Source organism: Sparassis crispa (genome assembly GCF_003851025.1).
Source record: "Sparassis crispa DNA, contig_000009F, whole genome shotgun sequence".
NCBI lineage: Eukaryota > Fungi > Basidiomycota > Agaricomycetes > Polyporales > Sparassidaceae > Sparassis > Sparassis crispa.
In genome coordinates this window covers 507,444-527,121 of record NW_020939756.1, presented here as the reverse complement: position 1 = coordinate 527,121, position 19,678 = coordinate 507,444, and the positions used below count along the sequence as shown (strand labels likewise).

The 19,678-nt window shown below is 52.1% G+C and overlaps 9 protein-coding genes across 9 annotated transcripts; 4 read left to right on the top strand and 5 right to left on the bottom strand.

Annotated features, from left to right (window-relative positions):
* Positions 1–2,247: 2,247 nt before the first annotated feature.
* SCP_1001840 (hypothetical protein) lies at positions 2,248–4,983 on the top strand (the record flags this gene model as incomplete). The annotated part of the gene is made up of 3 exons (XM_027762052.1): positions 2,248–2,259; positions 2,315–2,414; positions 4,634–4,983. 3 exons carry the CDS (start codon positions 2,248–2,250, stop codon positions 4,981–4,983), a joined length of 462 nt encoding a protein of 153 aa, XP_027617853.1.
* A 977-nt stretch (positions 4,984–5,960) lies between these two features.
* Positions 5,961–7,586, bottom strand: SCP_1001830 (Aspyridones efflux protein; the record flags this gene model as incomplete). Its single annotated transcript, XM_027762051.1, has 12 exons — positions 5,961–6,001; positions 6,060–6,179; positions 6,235–6,367; positions 6,420–6,590; positions 6,648–6,717; positions 6,770–7,001; positions 7,054–7,129; positions 7,183–7,227; positions 7,279–7,368; positions 7,419–7,428; positions 7,485–7,531; positions 7,584–7,586. 12 exons carry the CDS (start codon positions 7,584–7,586, stop codon positions 5,961–5,963), a joined length of 1,038 nt encoding a protein of 345 aa, XP_027617852.1.
* Positions 7,587–7,814: 228 nt separating this feature from the next.
* SCP_1001820 (hypothetical protein) lies at positions 7,815–8,078 on the bottom strand (the record flags this gene model as incomplete). The annotated part of the gene is made up of 1 exon (XM_027762050.1): positions 7,815–8,078. One exon carries the CDS (start codon positions 8,076–8,078, stop codon positions 7,815–7,817), a length of 264 nt encoding a protein of 87 aa, XP_027617851.1.
* Positions 8,079–9,238: 1,160 nt separating this feature from the next.
* Positions 9,239–11,980, bottom strand: SCP_1001810 (Uncharacterized Na(+)/H(+) antiporter; the record flags this gene model as incomplete). Its single annotated transcript, XM_027762049.1, has 5 exons — positions 9,239–10,730; positions 10,789–10,995; positions 11,057–11,133; positions 11,184–11,258; positions 11,720–11,980. 5 exons carry the CDS (start codon positions 11,978–11,980, stop codon positions 9,239–9,241), a joined length of 2,112 nt encoding a protein of 703 aa, XP_027617850.1.
* A 249-nt stretch (positions 11,981–12,229) lies between these two features.
* Positions 12,230–12,844, bottom strand: SCP_1001800 (hypothetical protein; the record flags this gene model as incomplete). The annotated part of the gene is made up of 4 exons (XM_027762048.1): positions 12,230–12,483; positions 12,540–12,653; positions 12,711–12,757; positions 12,810–12,844. 4 exons carry the CDS (start codon positions 12,842–12,844, stop codon positions 12,230–12,232), a joined length of 450 nt encoding a protein of 149 aa, XP_027617849.1.
* Positions 12,845–13,088: 244 nt separating this feature from the next.
* Positions 13,089–14,548, top strand: SCP_1001790 (Mitochondrial inner membrane protein; the record flags this gene model as incomplete). Its single annotated transcript, XM_027762047.1, has 5 exons — positions 13,089–13,129; positions 13,181–13,241; positions 13,289–14,107; positions 14,164–14,268; positions 14,318–14,548. 5 exons carry the CDS (start codon positions 13,089–13,091, stop codon positions 14,546–14,548), a joined length of 1,257 nt encoding a protein of 418 aa, XP_027617848.1.
* A 305-nt stretch (positions 14,549–14,853) lies between these two features.
* SCP_1001780 (Elongation factor 1-beta) lies at positions 14,854–15,891 on the top strand (the record flags this gene model as incomplete). The annotated part of the gene is made up of 5 exons (XM_027762046.1): positions 14,854–14,912; positions 15,102–15,420; positions 15,525–15,687; positions 15,747–15,836; positions 15,884–15,891. 5 exons carry the CDS (start codon positions 14,854–14,856, stop codon positions 15,889–15,891), a joined length of 639 nt encoding a protein of 212 aa, XP_027617847.1.
* A 471-nt stretch (positions 15,892–16,362) lies between these two features.
* On the bottom strand, positions 16,363–17,338 carry SCP_1001770 (hypothetical protein; the record flags this gene model as incomplete). The annotated part of the gene is made up of 2 exons (XM_027762045.1): positions 16,363–17,226; positions 17,285–17,338. 2 exons carry the CDS (start codon positions 17,336–17,338, stop codon positions 16,363–16,365), a joined length of 918 nt encoding a protein of 305 aa, XP_027617846.1.
* Positions 17,339–18,391: 1,053 nt separating this feature from the next.
* Positions 18,392–19,159, top strand: SCP_1001760 (hypothetical protein; the record flags this gene model as incomplete). Its single annotated transcript, XM_027762044.1, has 3 exons — positions 18,392–18,565; positions 18,627–18,851; positions 18,905–19,159. The coding sequence occupies 3 exons, from the start codon at positions 18,392–18,394 to the stop codon at positions 19,157–19,159; spliced, it is 654 nt and encodes a 217-aa protein (XP_027617845.1).
* Positions 19,160–19,678: the final 519 nt, after the last annotated feature.

The window sequence follows — 19,678 nt, the reverse complement described above, 5'->3', positions numbered from 1 at the left end:
GAAGTGACAGTTTGCCAGTTGGTTGTATGTAATGTAAGAGCCGAGTGAGCGAATAATATTGATCCTGAATTTATCAGAGGACGTGTCTTGCACCTCGACGTCAACTCGGTGACATTGTTCGAGTAAGTAAATCGAGAGGACTATGCCCACAAAGGATGTAGCATCGGGAAGGCGGGATATCCTCTCACTTCCAGTGCCCTGTTTGCATTGCATGCCAAACATCTTGAGCAAGAAAGAACTCCTGCAGTGGATAAATCGTGTGGGAGACGGATGAATCGCTCGGCAAAGCTCTCGGCATTCTGTTCGGAGAGTCGGCAACATCCGGTGGCGGTGAAAGTAATTCACCCATATCGGCACCCTCGGAATTCCGCGGACCACTTCCATGTTATTCAACGCCAACCTTGCTGATCGTCAACTTGGAGACTCAGTGTGTCGTATATCGTCGCTTTTCTCCACGGACAGCTGCTTATTTTTCTCTCTTTCAGATGTATATTGTACACGAACTGAAGCACGCGTCCGGCGAGTGGCGGGCTATGAAGTGTCGTCATCAAGGAAAGTCCCCAGATCCATCCATACATGGAAGTGCAGTTGTACCCTAAATCGTGGACACCGCCCAAGCGTCGCACCACCTGATGGTATCAAATTCTATTGTCTCTTGCCTCGTGGCGTTGCTTGTTGCTGTGCATGCATCTGGCGGATCTCAGCAATGGATCTACGCTTTGATTGAATTCAAGCGTTGGTCATGCTGCGGTTTGGCCTCCAGCGTATAAATACACCAGTTATTGCTCCCCTCTTTCCCCCATCGCCTCTGTCTTCTGCCTTCTCCTCTCTTCCACGTGGACGGTTGTGTTTCTGGATATATAATCTGGTGTTCACCGCTCTTTCTCCCATCGTCCTTTCCCTCTGTCTTCTATCATCTATCCTCAACCTCAACCTCGACCTCAACCTCAACATCTTCTACATCCTCAAGCCACCTTGCTTAAGCTCTTGTAAGGCCACGACTGAGGGTTGAACAACAAAGGCAAGTCGTCTCCAACGTCGTTGTTCATCGTACTCAACGGCCGCTGGCATCCACATAGCAGGTCACTCCGGCATTCTTTTCAACATGTCACTAGTAAGTTGGACTGTGCTCGCCCCTGATCGACGGCCGGTATCTCCAGAATAGGCGACACAGCGGCGCGACCTCTTCGTCGTTGACTGGGCTGAATATCAGTGTCGGCGACGGTGGCCACCAATGTGGCCACATCAACATTGCGCTTTTTTCTGGCGATGGGTGGGCGTGCCTTAGCTTCATCTTTTCCATCTGATGACTTCCTCCTTCCTCCTTCATCCGACAAACTCTGGCGACGGTTCTCTTCTGTGGGACTTGGTTCTTCTTTTTTCCACTTCCCATTCCATCTCTCCTCTTTTCATTCCTTTTGTATTCATGAATCTTGGCAATAATCGCGTGGACAGAACCCCCCGGGGGCTGGCGCGGACCTCTACGTGGTCCCCGGGACGAGTACCCCGTCGCCTTGTGCGACGGGCGAAACCAACACGCGCCAACCTCAAACCTCATCCGAAATTCAAGGTGCATCCTTTGATTTATTTCTACATCGTTTGTGGACTAATGTTTGACTGTTCCCTTCCAAGACGGCCGTCGATAGCCCCGACGTGCACACACACTAACAACTCTTCGTAGGTTCGCTCGGACTATCGCCCGTCTGCAAGGCTAGCACAAACTCTTCCTCGGCATCGGCGATTAGCGTATGGACCCTGTGAACCCTTCAGAAGGGCGAGATCATCACAGACCAGTGTGCAATGATTTGGGCGTTTTTCTGCCTTCTGCACCCTGTGGCTGGTCGGCAGGTCACCTTTCGTTCTATGTCGACTGCAGGCGAGCACAAGCTGTTGATCAGAATTGGCGATGAGTGTATCCTGCAAAGCCTCCCCGAGGGTGAGACCGACGATGTACTGGAGTGCAGTGATGACGCTGCACGACGGTTTCCGTGACTGGTCAACAGTGATCGCTCTCGTGGGTTTTGTTGACTGCAGTCTAGTGCAAGCTGTCGACGGGTCGGCATCGGCGAGGGGTTGGACGCTGTAAACTCTTCTGAAGGGCGAGATCGACGGAGAGCCGGTGTGCAATGCTGCGGGCATTTTTTTGCCCTCTGCGCACCACAATGGCTTTCTGTGACTGGTCGGCAGGTCGCTTTTCGTTCGGTGTTGGTTTCAGTTTGTGCTAGCCTTGCGGTGTGGTTGTTCCCAATGCAAGAGAAGGTGAGATTTGCAACAAGTTCATTTCATCTGCACTTTGACTAACAATGTTGTGCAGGGTCCCCATATAAGCGCGTTCAAATACCCTCAATCATATCAGGTGCACCTCGAGGGCGGGCAGCTGATGGAAAACTCTCTTCTGGCGACGGTTCTCTACTGTGAGACTTCAGTTCTTTTTCTTTCACTTCCCATTCCCTCTCTCTTTTTTTGTTCCTTTTGTATCCTTGAACCTTGGCAACAATCGCGTGGAAAGACCCCCCCGGGGGCTGGCGCGGACCTCTACGTGGTCCCCGGGACGAGTACCCCGTCGCCTTGTGCGACGGGCGAAACCAACACGCGCCAGCCTTAAACCTCACCCGATTTTGATCCCGGATGTCTGGCTCGCAATGAAGGTGCGCTCTTGATTTTGTTATCTCGTTCACTGACCAATGGTTGCCTGCCCAGACCGAGGATGGCCGTCGCCGTCCCTGCCGCATGGCGAGTGCAAACTGCCAGCCAACGTCGCGCAAGGAGCATACATACTGTGCCCTTCCTCGAAGGAGACCGACGGAACGACCCGGTGCGGTCTGATGACGGCACTCGTTGCCTCCGCGCACTGTAGAGCTCTCCGTGTCTGGTCGGCAGGCTGCTTGTTGCTCGACGTTAGCTGACGGTTTGCGCTCGCCTTGCGGTTGTCCTCAAGCGGAGACGGATTCGCCGGAGGATACCTTGTGGCCCTATCTAAGGTGTGCTATCTTAGTTCTGGCTAACGGTTGGTATAGCTGCGACGCTGTGAGCGTTATTGCTGGCGGTTCCTGGTGAGTACTTGTATCTCTTGTCTGGGCTACACTTGCTCTGGCGACTGCATCCACCTGTTCGGCGTTCTCTGGCGACACGATACTGCGGCCCCTTGTGCGTACTGGTTCTGGTTTATGGGCAGGTAAGTTGACGACGGCTCGTATCGACTTTGGCGACAACACTTCGTGTAAAGGTGAGTCAACGATGGCCGGCTCAAATCTACTCTGGCGACACGGCTCTTGAGCCCCGACGCTCGAGTCTTCGGGAACTGGTCTGTGGCGACTCTTAGGCGATCGTTCATTGCTATTCTGCTTTCCCGTTAATAATCTGTAAATCCTGGCTCGTTTGCTACTTGTGCTTGACTCTGCCGGCTGTCGTATGTCGGTGAGCGTCATGGCATGACATCATATTTGTTTAGTTTGATTTCTTTCAGAACGAGTTCACGAGTCGCACACTATGCCACCTCGTGGCGATTAAGTGACCTATTTCCAATGTGTGGTGAGCGCTCCCTTCATTTCAGTTCGGCGAGTGTGGGGCATTCGACCGCTTTCACATGTTAGCCGAGCGTAGACGCAACGATATGTAGCCTGAATGCTGCCACCATTCAACAAGCCTTTCTTTTTTTTTCTTTGGTGAGCTCTCCTTGTCTTAAGTTTCGGAACTCGGTATGGTGCTCGTCTCCTTTCACACTAGTTGAATGTGGAAGTATGATGGGTCCTCAACGCACGACATCAAGCCCTCAAGCACCTCTCAATGCTCAGTCCCTCCAGGTGCGTCCCTTTCACTTTTTCCCGAGGACGGGCGGCGCTTGCGATGCATGCACTGTCCGGGCGCGGGCCTCTACGTGGCCCTCGGGACGAGTACCTTGTCGCTTCGGCGCAAGGGAAACCAACTTGCGCCGAAATTGGGAGGCTTTTTCTTTCGTTTCGTTCACGTCGTTCGCTGATCGTTTGGAGGATCCATAGCGTGGCAAGGTGGCATTCGAAAGGTTATCAGAAGTGGCTTGGTGGCGGCTGTTTCTCTGCACAGCAGTCGATGCACTTAATGGAGGCAAGTGTCTTGATTATGTCGTCGTCTGATGTCCTTGTTTGGCCGCTTGGCGTCTTCAGGTCTTCAGATAACTGAAGCTCAAGCCTCGTCGACACTTTGAATGTCTACATCTGGCCTGACTGTTCATGGCTTACAAGGCGATGCTAGATGGCTGTTTTGGCTCCTCTGATTGCTACCTGGGCTAGGCTAGGGGACTCAGGCAGCTGTCGACTGACGGCCATGCGATCTCTGCTTCGGTCGCTTTTCTCACACTCTGGCTCGCTGGGTCTCTTCGTGTACTTCTGCTGGTAGTGGAGTATGACTCGTCTGTGGAAATGCCACCTCTGGCCTCTCCGGTGTCTTCATCTGTGTCCACTGGCAAAATTTCAGACTGTATGCGATATTGTTCCGGTGCTGGCGCTTCTCAGTTTGCTATGCCTGCTGAATGACAACCCCTCTGCTCTTTGTTTGCTTGGCAATGTTCCGTACGCGCTTTTCATCGGACTTGGGTCCACTGCCCCTCATTCTTACTTGATTAATCTGCACCACTCTGGGGTCCAACTACCTCCAGCTCTATTACTTCTTGCCGCGTACCGCTATGGCTTTGACGACGATTTTTTCTCCAATTGGCGCGGCTCTGTGACATTCGTCTGCTTTGATCTGTACGTGAACTTCCCGCTCGACCGAGAGGACGACTCCGCCCACCAACTGCAAGAAGAAAAGTGCAAGGCCACCCGTTCCAAATGTTTTCAAACATGTCTGCACTCTCATCTTATCTTTGTACCTATTTTCACTCAGCCACATCGTTATCTTGTTTTCCCTTCTCTTTCTTCGGATTCGGCCGACAATCATGTTGCATCGCCCACTCCCGTACCCGATGGCGGGTTGGAACCTGCAGCGCAGGCACCATCCCTGCACTGACATTTACGTTGTCCCAGAGATAAGTTCCCCGTCGCCTCCGGGTAGGCGGAAGCTAACGTCACGCATAGAATCCACCGAAATCCCGACGTAGCAGATCGCGCAAGATCTTTCAAGTCCGGACCGTCCGACACGTTCGTAGGATCGTCCTCGAGTCGAAAATGACAAACTCGGAAGACCTCCCGTAGGATATCGTCGTTCTGTAACGCTGGATGAGAGCCATTCAGTTTACCCAATTCCATCGCGAGCGACGCTGAATCAAATCGAGGCAGTCGAGACGCTGTTGGAATTTCGAGTTGAGGCCAAAGGCGCCGGCGTTCGTCACGCGTCACAACTAGTCGGCCATGTCACTCGCACCTTGGACAGAACGGTCCGAGTCGACCGTCCTTGTCATGGCCAGCGCGCTGTTTTTGCTCACCACCGCCAGAATAGCACGTTAACCCATATCCATTTCTACAGTGACTACATTGGCTTGAAGCGTGTGCATTGATTTCCAGAATCAGTACAATATTGGGAGATGCACCGCGACATCAGGTCCCAAACATCCTACCTTCTCAGTAACATGCCACAGAATTGTTGTCCATGTCCATCGGTCCCCGACGCACGCGTATCACAGTACTAGTCTCGGACGGTCGGAACCGGCTACGCCACTGACGGTCTGCACGCGTCGGTCACGATTCTAGTCCTTCCTGCTATCGTTCACAACTGTCCCGCGCATGCACTCGCAGCAACTTTGGAAAGTTTTGGCGAAGGAGCCGTTGCGCGCCCGCTGGGACCAATTGACGGTTACCCTTCAAGCCGACCGGACAGCGAGATTCAAAGTATACGACCGTGATTATCATTGGAAATAATCGTCTAAAGAAGTCATCTCTATCAGTATAAATAGACTGAGATGCGGTTTGAATCTATGGCATTACGGCCAATCCGTCTCTTCTGTTAGCCTTTTGGTGCAGTAGTGTATACTGCGACAAACGTTACTCTCAGTACACTGAAAAAAGCTTCGGTTGTCTTTTGAATCGCGCTGAGAGTACAACAATCAATCATCAGACCATACCAACGTGACTTCACGAGGATCTCACCGTAGCACAGGATAATGGCGCCTACAATTTGCATCGCCCCAGACCAGCAGGCCACCGCTCTCCAGCTCCCGCCAGTCGCATTCAAAATAGCACCGCCGGTTGGTGCACCGGCAGCATTTCCTGACCGAAATCGTATCGGGGAAAGAGGACGAGGAGAATGAGAATCAGTATTTACCTGGGAGGTTGAAGAAGATGAGAAGTCCGGACAGGCCCGCGAGACGGCCAGATCCGTACAGCTGCGCACCAACCGCGGGCGACAGCGAGATGAAAGAGCCGCAGAAGAAACCATAAAGAACAGCAAAACTCATCTGTGAGGAAAAATTAGATTACGGTATAGATAGTCTGGGTAGCGGCACCTACTATACCGGCGTAAGTGGTGACAAAATTCCAGATGAGGAGCTGTGTGAGCCCCGACAAGAGCACCGCAACAAACAGCGCGTTCACCGGGCCCACACGATCTGCGACGAAGCCGATGAGGGTGCGTCCACATGCCGCAGAGAGGTTGAGAACGGTGACGGGGAGAGAAGAGAGCTGACAAATATATAGCAAGATAAATATAAAATTTGGGAAGATGGATGCGAGGCCTACAAGGACGTCGGCACTTGGTATCATTTGGGTCGTGTACATGGGCAGGTAGAATATGGGTGTGAGATAGCCGCTAAATCGAATATAAACCTGACGTGGGAGTTCGCAATAGAAGGAGCACTCACAAAGTCGTGAAGAGGAAACAGAGTCCAAGACTCCAGAAGACAGGATCCGTGAAGAACGTGCGGTCGAACCAGACGATATGCTGACGCTGCGCCTGCGGACGTCGGCGCTCCTTGATCATGAAGAATGCCATAGTGAGGAACACAGCGTCAATAACACTGTAAATAGCGAAGGTCTTCCGCATGCCGAGCGGCTGCAGCATTGCATACAGGATCAAAGATGCTACAGCGCCTCCTACAATTCCCCATGAGTGTCGTTTGTTGGAATATGCGAGCACTTCGGTTACCGAATGAACAGCCAGCGACGACCACACCGGTCGCTAGCCCTCGGTACTTAGAGAACCACTGCGACGGCACAGCAACCTGTGGACCTTCATGCATGATAAATAACGCTGGAAAGAAAGGTGACAACATACGATCAAAGGGAACACCAGAGCGCACGCTATGCCTTGTAGCACACCCTGCACAAACAGGACGTTAAAAGTGTAATATTACGGTGAAGCCTACATTACCTGAACAAGGAATAATTGCCATATCTTCGTGCAAAAGGCGGAGCAGAGCATACTAACAGTCCATAGTAGCCCGCCGACAGCAAGGAAAGGCTGGACTGCACTCAGATATACTGTTCTCTCCAGATAATGATTTCGTGTACCTTGTACCCACTGTACAACGGTAGGCATCGTCAGATCAGGAAATGACGGGTAACATCAGTACATACTAGCGATCGCCTAGCTTCCCTGTGATTATACTCGTTAATGTCATGATCTATGAAGTCTTAAGTGCCATATCTAGCTTCAACGCGCAGAAGCTCGCTCACCATACCAGACGTGCTCCCTAATGTGCTCAGAAGCGTATTCGACGCGTGGGGGAAAACATTCTCCTTATAATAAGCCTGCACAATGCCCCACGCCTAGCGCAAGGTGAGTATGGACAGGCCACATTAGCAATGAAGACCAAAGTCCGCGTGCTCACGAGCCTTCATTCGCGCGGGATCCAGTGAATATTAGTGAGCGAACTCATGTCAATGATAGGACATATATTGCATGAATCAGACATACGCCCAACCCAAAGTCGCCGTGGCAAAAATTACACAACCTAGGACGACCACCCAGCCACGACCACCATCGGGATAGTCGTCGAAGGGGTCCACCACGGTAGTGTCGGCGTTTACGCTGACGGTGGAAGATTTGGAAAAGGGCTCGCCGAGCTCGAGCTTCTTTTTGGTCGACTCGGAACTCGAACTGGGCGGTGCCGCTGCCTGTTCTGCCTGCGAATACGCGTAACGAGTTTTCTCAGACGGTAGAGTCTCCATAGTCAGCAAAATGGGAGTGGGTAGTGAACGGCGAAGATGGGGAATTTCGAACGCTCTGAGGGGACTGCAGAGCGCGATCACAGCAAAATATAAGCACACCGCAAAAAGGTTTTATCAAGCGAACGCCGGAGAGTAAGACACGAGAACGGAATGTCAATTCATGGGGACCCGCAGGAGCGACCCATGCCCGACGCTTGCTATCACCCCAGAAATTCGACTGCGTGGATTGTAATGTTGACGTCAAGTCGCCCCTGCACGGTCGGGAGGGTTTTTCTCTCCGTCTAGCCAGGCGGCATGAGACACACCAAAGACCAAACCACCAGACGGTCATGAGAGCGTGTCGAGTCATGATAACGGTCCGGTCCAGTCAGAATTTGCGTTTGCGCCCAGATAATTTGTCCTTGTGATACTAAGAAATGTTTCACTAATGCGACCCCCAGGCACTAAGAAATAACTCACTAGAACGAACAACGTCTGGGTCTTCGCATGAGTGAAACGAAAGACATAACCGTACATTGTCGCGAGGGATGGCGTGGTGGCTGAAGTTCACCTATCCATTGACAATACAAAGCACTCAAACCCAATGGCGAACCCTGAATCACATATGAAAGTAGCTATAGAAGCCAGAAGCACGGACGCGTTCGTGCAGTAGCCTGATTCTCGGGCACACGGGTGCACCTTTCAAGCTCCTTGGCTCACTACGACACGTAAGTGAACTTGAACGCTGCATGGTTCGGTACAACTACTTGGTAAAACTTTACTGGTGATACTCACGACCTACTGTCGCGTCAGCATCCAGTTGGATATGCGTCAGGTACGTACGTGCGCATAACCTGGAGTCGGCGTGGTGAGTGTCAGTTCGGAAGGACAGCGCCTTCTCATGAGAGCAAGCGGCCTAGGCCAGACCTCCTGCGAACGCACGTCCCACACCCACCTCGTGCTTGCGGAATTCGCGTAGTCTAAGCGCACATTAGTCTCCCAAAGGCAGACTGACACTCTGCTTCAACCTTCGTTCCTCAGGATATCCGTGTCTGGCGCACATCAGCTATACAAAACCGTTACATGCAGATATCGATGTTTACTTCTGTCCTTTAGTAATCTCCAGATAGGTCAACAATAAAATATGCTAACATACTCCTCTAGAGAACAAAGCAATGGCATCATGACACACGGTCGCGGTTCTGTCCTTCACTATCCCGCCGCAACATTGGGCTCGCGAGCCCGCGTTCCGTGCGGCTTTCGTCCAACACGCGAGGGCTCGGAGGAAAGTCTCGCGATGCACCCGGATCCGTGGTCGACAGGTCCACTTCGACACCTTCATCGCCCTCGTCGTCAGAATGAGCCGGTGTACCCTGTCTGCTGCTGGCAGCCGCGCTCATACCTGACACCCGCCGCGCGCGTCGCGCGTGGAACGTCCGGCTGGCGGTGGCATTCGAGAATAGCGGTAACAGGTACCTTTCGTCTAGTACCTGGAACCATTTGCCGTCCTCGGAAACAACAGGAGGAGCAGCCTCGCCGCCATTCGCAGGTGGAGCGTCGAGGTTTCGGGACTTGCGGCGGCCGCCAGGAGAGAGCTCTCCCATTGAAGTATTCGCCAGTGGCAGGACTTCACCCCCATCGGAGTCGTACGACTCCGACGACGCAGCGGAGAAAATCGCGTTGTTACTGACGGACGCGACTGGAGTTTGCGCGTGGTGGTTGTAGCTGCTGGGCGCGCGTGGCTCGTAATGCACACCAATGCTCCCCGCTCGTCCTCCATACCCCGTGGATTGCTGCTGCGCTGCGAAATATCCTGCTTCATCTTCTTCCATATACCTCCCCCAGTGGTTGCTGTTCCTGGAGTACCAAGCCGCACTGCCCAGAGGTGCTTCATCCTCGTCGCTGCTGCTCGCTTCGTCATCTTCGACACCTGTGCGAATGCCCAGTACCTCGAGCATACGCGCCGTGGTACCGCCGAATACAACCACCGTGAGCACAACCACGACGAGCACAGTAGTGCGGAGCGTCTGCCCGTTGTCGCCCTTGAACCCAGCTGCGAGCGCGACACCGACCGCGCCGCGGAGACCAGCCCAGAATATCATCATCTGATAGGAATGAGGCAGCTCCTCCTGTCGCTGGCCGCGCGCATGCCGATGGAAAAAATTGATCAACTCCGACAGCGGAAACACTGCAGCGTAACGCGTGAACACGACGGCGACGGTCGTGATCGTAATGAAGAGCGGTTTCACGTAGTTTGTAACCTTCTCTGACGAAGGGGCGCTGGTAAACAGCGACAGGCCGAGGTATATGAAGATGAAGTTCTCCGACAGCTGTGCTAGCGTCGAGAAAATGTACTTGGTCGCCCGCTGTGTGCGACGTGACATCGTGTGGTATGCATAGTGTTTCAGGGTGATTCCGCAGAAGAGCAGTGACACGATCCCGGACATTGACAGCCCGTTCGAGAAGAAGTAGCACGTGTACGCTGACAGTGCGACGAGACAGGACTCGATAGACGGGTACAGGTTGAGCGAGGAGTGTTTTAGGAGAAGCGACATTCCAAGGCCGAAGACGACGCCGAGCGCCATCGATACGCTGAATGACAGTAAGAAAATGCCGATACCATGGAAGATGGATCCCAGGTAGATCTCCGTGCCGTGGAACTGTGTCAATGTTCTAACACAGTGTCAGGTTACTCTTGGCGAAGTGGCAATAGAACAAGTAACACACTTACTCGTACATAACGATACTGACCGCATCATTCAACAGGCTCTCACCGAAGATGACCGTATATAATTTTGGGTCTACCTTGTACTGATTGAAGATAGCCAAAATGGTCACCGGATCCGTCGCAGACAGTGTCGATCCGAACGTCAAGCATTCAATCAGTGTCAAGTCTAGTGACTCAAGCCCCAAGAACGAGTAGATGTACACGAGTACCCTGCTCTGTAAGTGATGAGCGCTGCAAAAGGAGCGGTACGCCGAGTAAACGAAGCACGTACCCGACTCCGACGGCCGAGATCAATGTACCCATGAAGGCAAATGTGAGTATGGAGCCAAAGTTGCGGAAGAAGTTTTCCTGCATCCAAATGTTAGCATCACGTTGGGCGAAGCAAGTAGCACATTTACCTGCTTAAGCTCATACCCAGAATTGAGAATGATTGGCGGCAGTAGCAGATTAAAGAAGAGCGTGCTTTTGAATGTCTGGAGGGCGAATCGATATGATCAGCTGCGTTGTTTTCAGGCGCACGTATAACTGCGTAGGCAAATAAGAATTGTCATTGTGTCGGGGAATTCCATAGAACAGATGCTCGGCACAGCACACAAATTTCCATCGTCAAGCGTTTAATGGCATAGAGAATGACCCGACGCGAGCACCAATAGTGCGTTATGAGACAACAGGGACGTCAGCCATGTCAGATTCATTCAAACAGGCCGCCAGCACACAGCTACGAGGCACGCATAGGTGAGCTATGTCACGCAGCCGTCGAAGACAATTCCTATTGCCTAGCGGCTCAGCCGAGATGCATGGCACGAAGCATTCAGAGACTGTACGGTGGGATGCATGACAGGGTCATTCCATCCTACACATCATCAACCTTCAACAGTATGCAGGCCAAAGCGCCCAGCACTGTATGACCACATAACTCGAGACCTCTACTCACCAACATCTCCCGAATCATTGTTCCCGGCGCCAGTCGCACAACCAACCCCACGATCATCCCAGCGACGATTGCGACGAGTGTCTCGTGAATAGCGCGTATGCGTTTGATTTGGAGGTAATACGAGGTCCATAGCGACAGAATTAACAAGGAGCAGACAAGAAACAGCGACCACGAAGAGTAGTATTCCTCCTCCTCCGGAATAGGTGTCGCTGTGGGCGCTGCGACCATCGCAGCAGATGAAGGAAGGAAACTCGAGGACATGGCAACAGAATTACGAGATAGGAGATTTCTCTAGTAGATTTAGATCCGCCCCTCCAGAGTTACGTCGGAAGAGAGTGCGGAAGGTGAGGTAGGTAGGTAACATGCGTGGGAGACTGGACAGCAGATATCATGGGCGCTCACGATCTAATCTCGGACTCGAACTTGCACAAACGCGGGCGAATCTCGAACCACAGTAACACAGCACGTACAACAGGGATACCAACATGCTGTATCAGAACAAGGAGGACATTACACGACCACAAATATCAGCACCATCAATCCAATCTCAACCACAGCAACGACAATGGTTACTGTCAAAACGCTCCATCCTGCGGTGACGAAAGGACGCCCGAATGACCGACCGCCTTTCTGTCCGATCGTGCTGATCGCGTTGTCGTACGAGACGTTTTTGTGCTTGTCAGCGAAATCATGGCGGGAATGGCGGTATCGGAAGAACGCGATCACAAAGAGCGCGCCGGCTAGGACGGTGTAAAGGATGCCGACTTGGACAATCATGAATGAGTACATCACCAACAGGAATTCGAAAGTTGATGCTCACTTCGGTAGAAACGCCTGTCGAAGAGACGCAAGATGGCCAAGGCATAACCAAGGGTGCCTAGGGCACTCCTCGCATAAGCTCCGTCAAAGGTCCTCTGCCGTGCCCGGATTTCCACTACCAATATAAACGCTGTTGAGCATGCCGCATCAGTAAAATGCGATGCACACTGACCCAATTCGTCAACATCGTGCGCAAAGAACGACCTTGAACGATGACCTCTTGCAAATTTGGACGTGAGGCGGATCTACAGTACGAAAGGGGTCAATTTACCTGTAATAACGGCCAGGATCATGACCATGGCTCATTGTGAGAGAATATTGTGCGAATCCAATCGCATAGACATGGTTTAAACGAGATGAAGCGCGAAAGCTTGGTCTCTCCTGGCGGTGGCCTGGACTGTAATCCTGGCGAAATAGCGGCTGTGAGGAGGAGTACACGTGACAGTCGCGATCTTGTGAACCTTTAGACAGCGAGGACTCGGAAAAGTAGCTCTGTGCCTCCGTCGTTTGACCCAACACTGCTCACTTTACCCGGAGAGCACCTGCGAAGATGATGGGTGCGGTGTCCTGTATGAGCAGGATTGTACCTAGGTATGGCAGACTTCAACGAAAGTGTTTTCGCATGTGCATAACTTGTGGCAGAGCTTCGCACCAAACAATATGCCATTCTCAGATCAGGCTGCTCTCGAGCGTTGGGCTACAGGTATGTTATGTTGTCCTCTTACAGTACAACTCTAAAGTTCTATGCAGCGTGCTCGACTGTCTGTGCGAACAGAGGCATGCCGGCTGCCACGGAGCAGTCGTAACTTTTGGTGGACGGCATCAAAAACGCCTACGGTGCAGGAGCAAGCGCCGACACAAGAGATACTATCTGTGCCAGAACAACCACCTGCAGACGCAGAGAGCTTTATTGAAGGCTCCCCCGCTTCGGAAACAATACCTTTGTCTCCCGCTGAGCCAGGTGTTGATTTTTCCGCTGGCACAGACATTCCAATAGCCCCACTAGACGGTGTCATTCCGGACGCTTCTGCCATTACTTCTATCGCTCCTCTTCAGTATGGTGACCTTGCTGCGCTGGGACTTGTTGGTTGGTCACCAGCGGGACTGTGCCGGTGGGGAATGGAGCTATTGCAAGTCTCCACAGGCTTGCCTTGGTTTTGGACGATCGTCGGCGTGACGATTGTTTCCCGTGCCGTCTTATTTCCCTTCACTGTCCTCTCCATTCAGAACACCGCTAAGCTCGCACCTTATCAAGGCGAAATGCTGAAGCTTCGCGAGAAGATGACAGAAGCACAGAATAGCAGGGACATGCTGCTGTTGCAAAACGTGGCGATGAAGCAGCAGATGATCTACAAGAAGTGCGGCGTGAGCATGGGGCAGATGGCGCTCCTCCCGTTCGTGCAGCTGCCGGTCACATTGGGCATGTTCTTTGGCGTTAAAAAGCTTTGTGACTTGCCGCTGGAGCAGCTGAAAATCAGTGGTTTGGACATCTTGCCTAATTTAACGGTTGCGGATCCTACATACATGTTGCCGGTAGCTGCTGCGGTGTTGATGAATCTGCAACTCAGGGTAGGTGAAAATCATGAACAAGTCGTGTCGGCTTTCTGACGGTTCCAAAATTGTAGGTTTCCATGGCTGACATGGCTGCTGCACCTCATACTGCTCATCTCATCAATCTCTTCCGCGTGCTGTCGATGGTAGGTGTCTTCTTCATGGTCAACCTCCCGTCTGTGAGTCTGTATTTTGTGCTCTCCATCGATATAATTTGATGTGTTTTAGGGTGTAATGGTATATCTGATTACGAGCCTCTCGTTCATCTTGGCGCAAACATTATTCATGCGCATACCCGTGGTGCGCAGAGCCCTTGGCATTCCTATCGTGCCAAGGCACATGCAGTCCCAATCCGCCACATTTAAGGAATCACTCGACTTCGTGAAGCAGTGGTGGAAGGACAAGAAGGCGGAGCAGGAGGCTGCCATTCGCGCCAATCGACGCAACGGCCGCAGATAAAAATACACGATTTTGGAGTCGTCTACATCTAGCTAATAGATTGTACATTTAGGTTAATAGAGCTGCTTCCCTGCTCGCATGAACTGTGCATAGGACTGATCAGCTGAGGGCATCCTTGCAATTGTGTTTCCACCTTGAAGGCGAGTCAGGCTTCAGCCACTGGACTCAACGCGACGAGTCCAGGCACGTGACATGCCTGCCCTGAACGTGCCTATGCGTACCCTATAAAAATTAAATTGCTCTGCTTTGTCGTGCTCTGCTACCATCGATCTTTTCTTTTCTTTTCCTCGCCAGTCTATTGAACGATGCCTGTCGATTTTGCTAAGCTCGAAGCCTACCTTGCCTCTAGATCCTACATCGAAGGGTGAGTTCTTCCTCCATTTGCACACCCGGCAATAGGGTTTTTCGAGATGAACTTTGCTATGGTCCGTGTTTCCAAGAGGCGATTAGACACCGCTGCTCAAGCATGCCGAAACCAATTTTACCTGGCTTTCTGAACTCTTTTGAAAGTTGCCTGCGAGAATTTTTGAACTAATTGTTTACTCTTTACTAGGTATACTCCGTCTCAGGCAGATGTGCACGTTTTCACCGCCATTTCCACGGCTCCTCAAGCTTCTGCATTTCCCCATGTAACCCGCTGGTACAACCACATCAAGTCCTACGCTACGGAGCATGCTTCGCTACCCGGCTCCAGCAAGGCTGGTGAGCAATTCATCGGCTCCGCGGCTGCCGTCACGGCAGAAGAGGAAGACGAGGACATCGACCTTTTCGGCGAAGACGACAACGAAGATGCGGAAGCCGAGCGCGTCAAGGCAGAGCGTGTCGCCGCGTACAACGCCAAGAAGGCGGCAAAACCCAAGACTGTGGCGAAGGTTCGTACGGACTCCCTCGCGTATCGCCTCTGTAGTAGTAGTCCATCTCCCATGTATATAGTCATCTGTCGCAATATGTTGTTGACATATTTTCGGTGTTATAGTCCGTTGTCACCTTCGAGGTCAAGCCGTGGGACGATGAGACGGACATGGCTGAGCTTGAGAAGGCTGTGCGATCCATTGAGATGCCCGGCCTCGTCTGGGGTGCCAGCAAGCTCGTTCCTATCGGCTACGGCATCAGGAAGCTGCAGATCACCATCGTCATCGGTTCGTCCATTCCACCAAAACCACTCTGTAGGGGAACTGATGATCCGGCATTTTCGCAGAGGACGAGCTCGTCTCTCTCGACGACCTGCAAGACAAGGTGGCCGAATTCGAAGACTACGTCCAGAGCTCGGATATCGCGGCTATGCAAAGTGTGTTATTTCACTCAATATGTGAACGCAACTAACGCTGTCTGCAGAGCTCTGATTGCTGCCGTGCTATGGGCGTGTTGTTTGAGTAGGGTTGCTGCCATCAAGTTTTGTACAATCTGCTAAGTGTACTTGCGATGCCACCTGTCGATGATTTTTAAGACGGTCAAATTCAACTATGAAGTTCGAGCCAAGTCGATATCTCGGACCACTCAGACAAATTCGCCGGTTTTAAAATTCGGTCGGTGACGTCAGCGAGGATATCACCAAAGTCGTGAGCTGCCCAGCAGCAAACAATTGCCTTGACGTCAAATGAAAATTCTAAGACATTGTCCACACATCACGGAAACATGTTACCACGGACATTACTGGCAAGTAACTGGTAACAATTTGGGTGTTTACTGCCTAAGCGACTACGATTCAAGTCCTGGGTATAAATGGGTCACAAGGTGAAAGAGCAACCGCGGACGGAAAGCAAGACAGGATATCACGACAACGCCCGCAGAACTCCTTTCACCATCTCCAACTCTCAGAGTGACGCCAGTAACGCGATGAGGGTCGCGCCCATCATCGCACCAAGGGCACCGGAGCTGCTGCTCGCCATCCTGGGCGCGGCGCCGCTGAGAATACCACCTGAAAGACCACCCGCAGCCGCGACCGCACCGTTCAGGAAGCTCGCGCCGCAGAGCGACTGCACCTCAGTGTACAGTGCGGATTGGCCGTGCAGGAGCGGGCTGTTGGTCAGACCCGGGCCGTATGGAGAGTTCGACTCGAAGTTGATGTACGACGTAAGGATATTGCGCGTGCATGCCGTGCAGATCTGGCTGGAGGTGAGCGAGGGCCCGAGGAGGAGGAAGAGTATGTTGTTGTTCGCGAATGTCGTTGCGTTGGGAACGATGGCGATGGTGCTCTGGGAATCGGAGCCTGTGATTGGGCTCCACAGCGTTTTGGCGATCGACGCAAGGCTCTCGGGGGCTCCCGAGGCGGATGCGGACGCAGCGCTGCTTGAGGCGGTGACAATCTCTGCAGCGCAGTAGTTGCCACTGTTATCCTTCGTGCAGAGGGCCTGCGTGTAAGGGTAGACGGAGTACAGGACATCATAAAGTCGTAGCACCTCCGCGTTCGCGCTTGTCGTGAGCTCGTCTGTGCACGCAGCATAGAAGCTGGCGAGCTTGGACTGGATAGTGGTAGCTGAGCACGCGGAGGCACCAGAGCAGACACTGCTGAGCGCAGTGGTCACGTCCGATGAGGTGGAGTCCGCGGTACCGTTAGGACCGAAAGCTGCGGTCGCTTTGATGAGAGGGGAAGTGCAGCTTGTAAGCGATGAGTCCTCATTGAACGATGTGAGGAAGTCTGTGCAATTTGTGCTGATTCCCGTAGGAATGAGGGGCGACTAATGACAATGAATGATTCGGTCAATAGATGATGAGAATGGGACGGAGACTACTCACCGACTGGGCGAAAGCCACAGTGGCAAACAGGGAAATCACTGCTAGAGTTCGCATTGTAGTTGTACAGTGAATCTCAAGGAATGGACGGGTTCTTTAACGTCGACGACGACAACGATGAGGTGAGGGAACGTGTGGGAGACGCGCCGCGCTCAAATTGCCCGTCGTCTAGAAAACAGCGCCAAACAACCTGGTGGCTGGACCGGCAGTCTATCACCGCTCGCAGTCACCCGTCAGCCAGCCGACAACACTTGCATCGTCGTTCTGCCAGCGGAAACCTGTGTATTGTTTCCAACAATAATTCCCTTGTTTTCCCTCCTCGCAGGCAGGATAGGATATCGCAAGGTGTGGATTTTGTCATAAGGAAGGAAGTATTTCTAAATATCTCATTCTAAATGTTTGTGAGCAACTGCCCAAAGACAGTCGCCTATTCATTGGAACCACTTGTGTGCGTGTCGTTGTTCATGTTTTCCGCATTAACCTTGACGACGGCATCGCTGAACGTCCCGCTGCTGGCAGTGTGGTGAGCTACAAGCCCCGACATGAACATAGTTATGTCATCCGCTCATTCATAGAAAATCAGGAATATCTATAATCATATCAACCCACGTCTTTCTTTTGTTCTGGCCTTTGAGGTGACCTCTGTGGTACTGTAACTCTGCGGCAAGGCTTCTGGGCGCTTGTGGACTACCAGACCTTCCGTATATAGTAAGGACAGATCGCCTTCTCGCCACCTGCTTGTCTCTTGACCATCACCGTATCTACCGCCAAGCGACTTGTACTGATCCTCCTGGATGAGTCTTGGTACTCTAACGTTGACTCCAGGAAGAAACTCTCTCATTATCTGTATGCGACATCGTTTTTAGCGTCTTACTTACCAGAACCAAGGGGCCACACTTTGTTCTTGGAGCATATACCATAGTCACCCGCATGGATCGCTTTCGAAACGCCTTCGGATATGGAAGTAGACCTCAGCAAGCGGAGAGCTCCCACCACCATACAACTACACGGAGGCTGCATCCTTCATCGTCATCATCGTCTTCCTCGTTGACTCATATACCACGGCCCCAGATATTCTCTGATCTGTCGTCGCCCGCAATCCCAGACAGTATGTGGCACTCCTCTGATTTTCTACTTGGTGTGGGGATGGTTATACTTCAGCCATCTACCGACAAGGTTGTGCTGGTGTACGAAACAGAGCGCAAGTACTGGTTCTTGCCCAAAGGCAGAAAGGACATTGGCGAAAGTCTCGAACAGGCGGCCTTACGGGAGGCATATGAGGAGGTGCGCCGCGTTCTTCAGCGTTATCAGCGGCGGTTCTGACCAATCTCACTTTTTTTGTCAGTCCGGATATCGCGTAGAGTTCCTGCCCCTGTTCACACCTACGAATGCTCCTCCCGCCCCTAACTCTGACCACGACTTCTTCGATTTTCCCAACACGGAGCCTTTCTATGTGTCCGCACTTGCCTGGAACAAACGTACGCGCAGACAAGGCCGCCCACCTCGCACAGGCGATAACGGGGGCGAATACCTCACGTTCTGGTATGTCGGGCAGATCCCGGACGGAGCTGTGAGCATTCCTGTCTCTTGTGCAACTGCAGCCTTACGTGAGTATATCCTCAGGTCCCTGAGCTCAACACTGGAATGCCTGACGAGAAAAACTACAAGAGCTACCTCCTGACCTTCGACGAGGCTTTGCACGTTACCCAGGGAAATGCTGCACCTATGACACGCAAGCTCGTTTGTGCCGCGTACACACTTTTGACCAGTACTCGAAGGACGATGGTTGCCATGGAACAAGCAACCCTTCTGGACCATCTCAATGTTGACAACGATCACTCCTCGGGCGAGGATCGGAGAGAGGATCGGCGGGCATAAGCGGAAGTAGGCTTCAACCTAACAAAATATCAGCTGTTGCAAACCATGACTGATTGTCGACACGCAGACTTCACCTTGCTCCGGGCTGTGCCACAAAGACCATGCACCGAGTACTCATGTGGTGATATATTGTTCGTGCGTATTCCTGTTAGGATTATTTAAGTGTATACAATGTTGTATTATGACACCCTGTATCTATCAAGGATTGTGTCGGAACTTTCTCCTCAAGGCCGTCTGTTCTGTTGTCTGGCATGGTCATGTGTCCAATATATGTGTACATCCTATATTTACATTGTCTACGTAGCTACGTCGGAACAAGTACAGCCTAAATCGATGTGTATAAGTTCATGATGTGCGCGGGATTGTATCTATCACAGGTCCGACGTGACAGTACTTGTGAGCGTCAAGTACAGCAATGTGAGCATAGACACTCTGAGACAGAGAACGCGATGGCAACCAGAACAATTTACGAACGCCCACGATGGCTGTCAATGAGCGTTTGACAGAGGAAGATTGCGA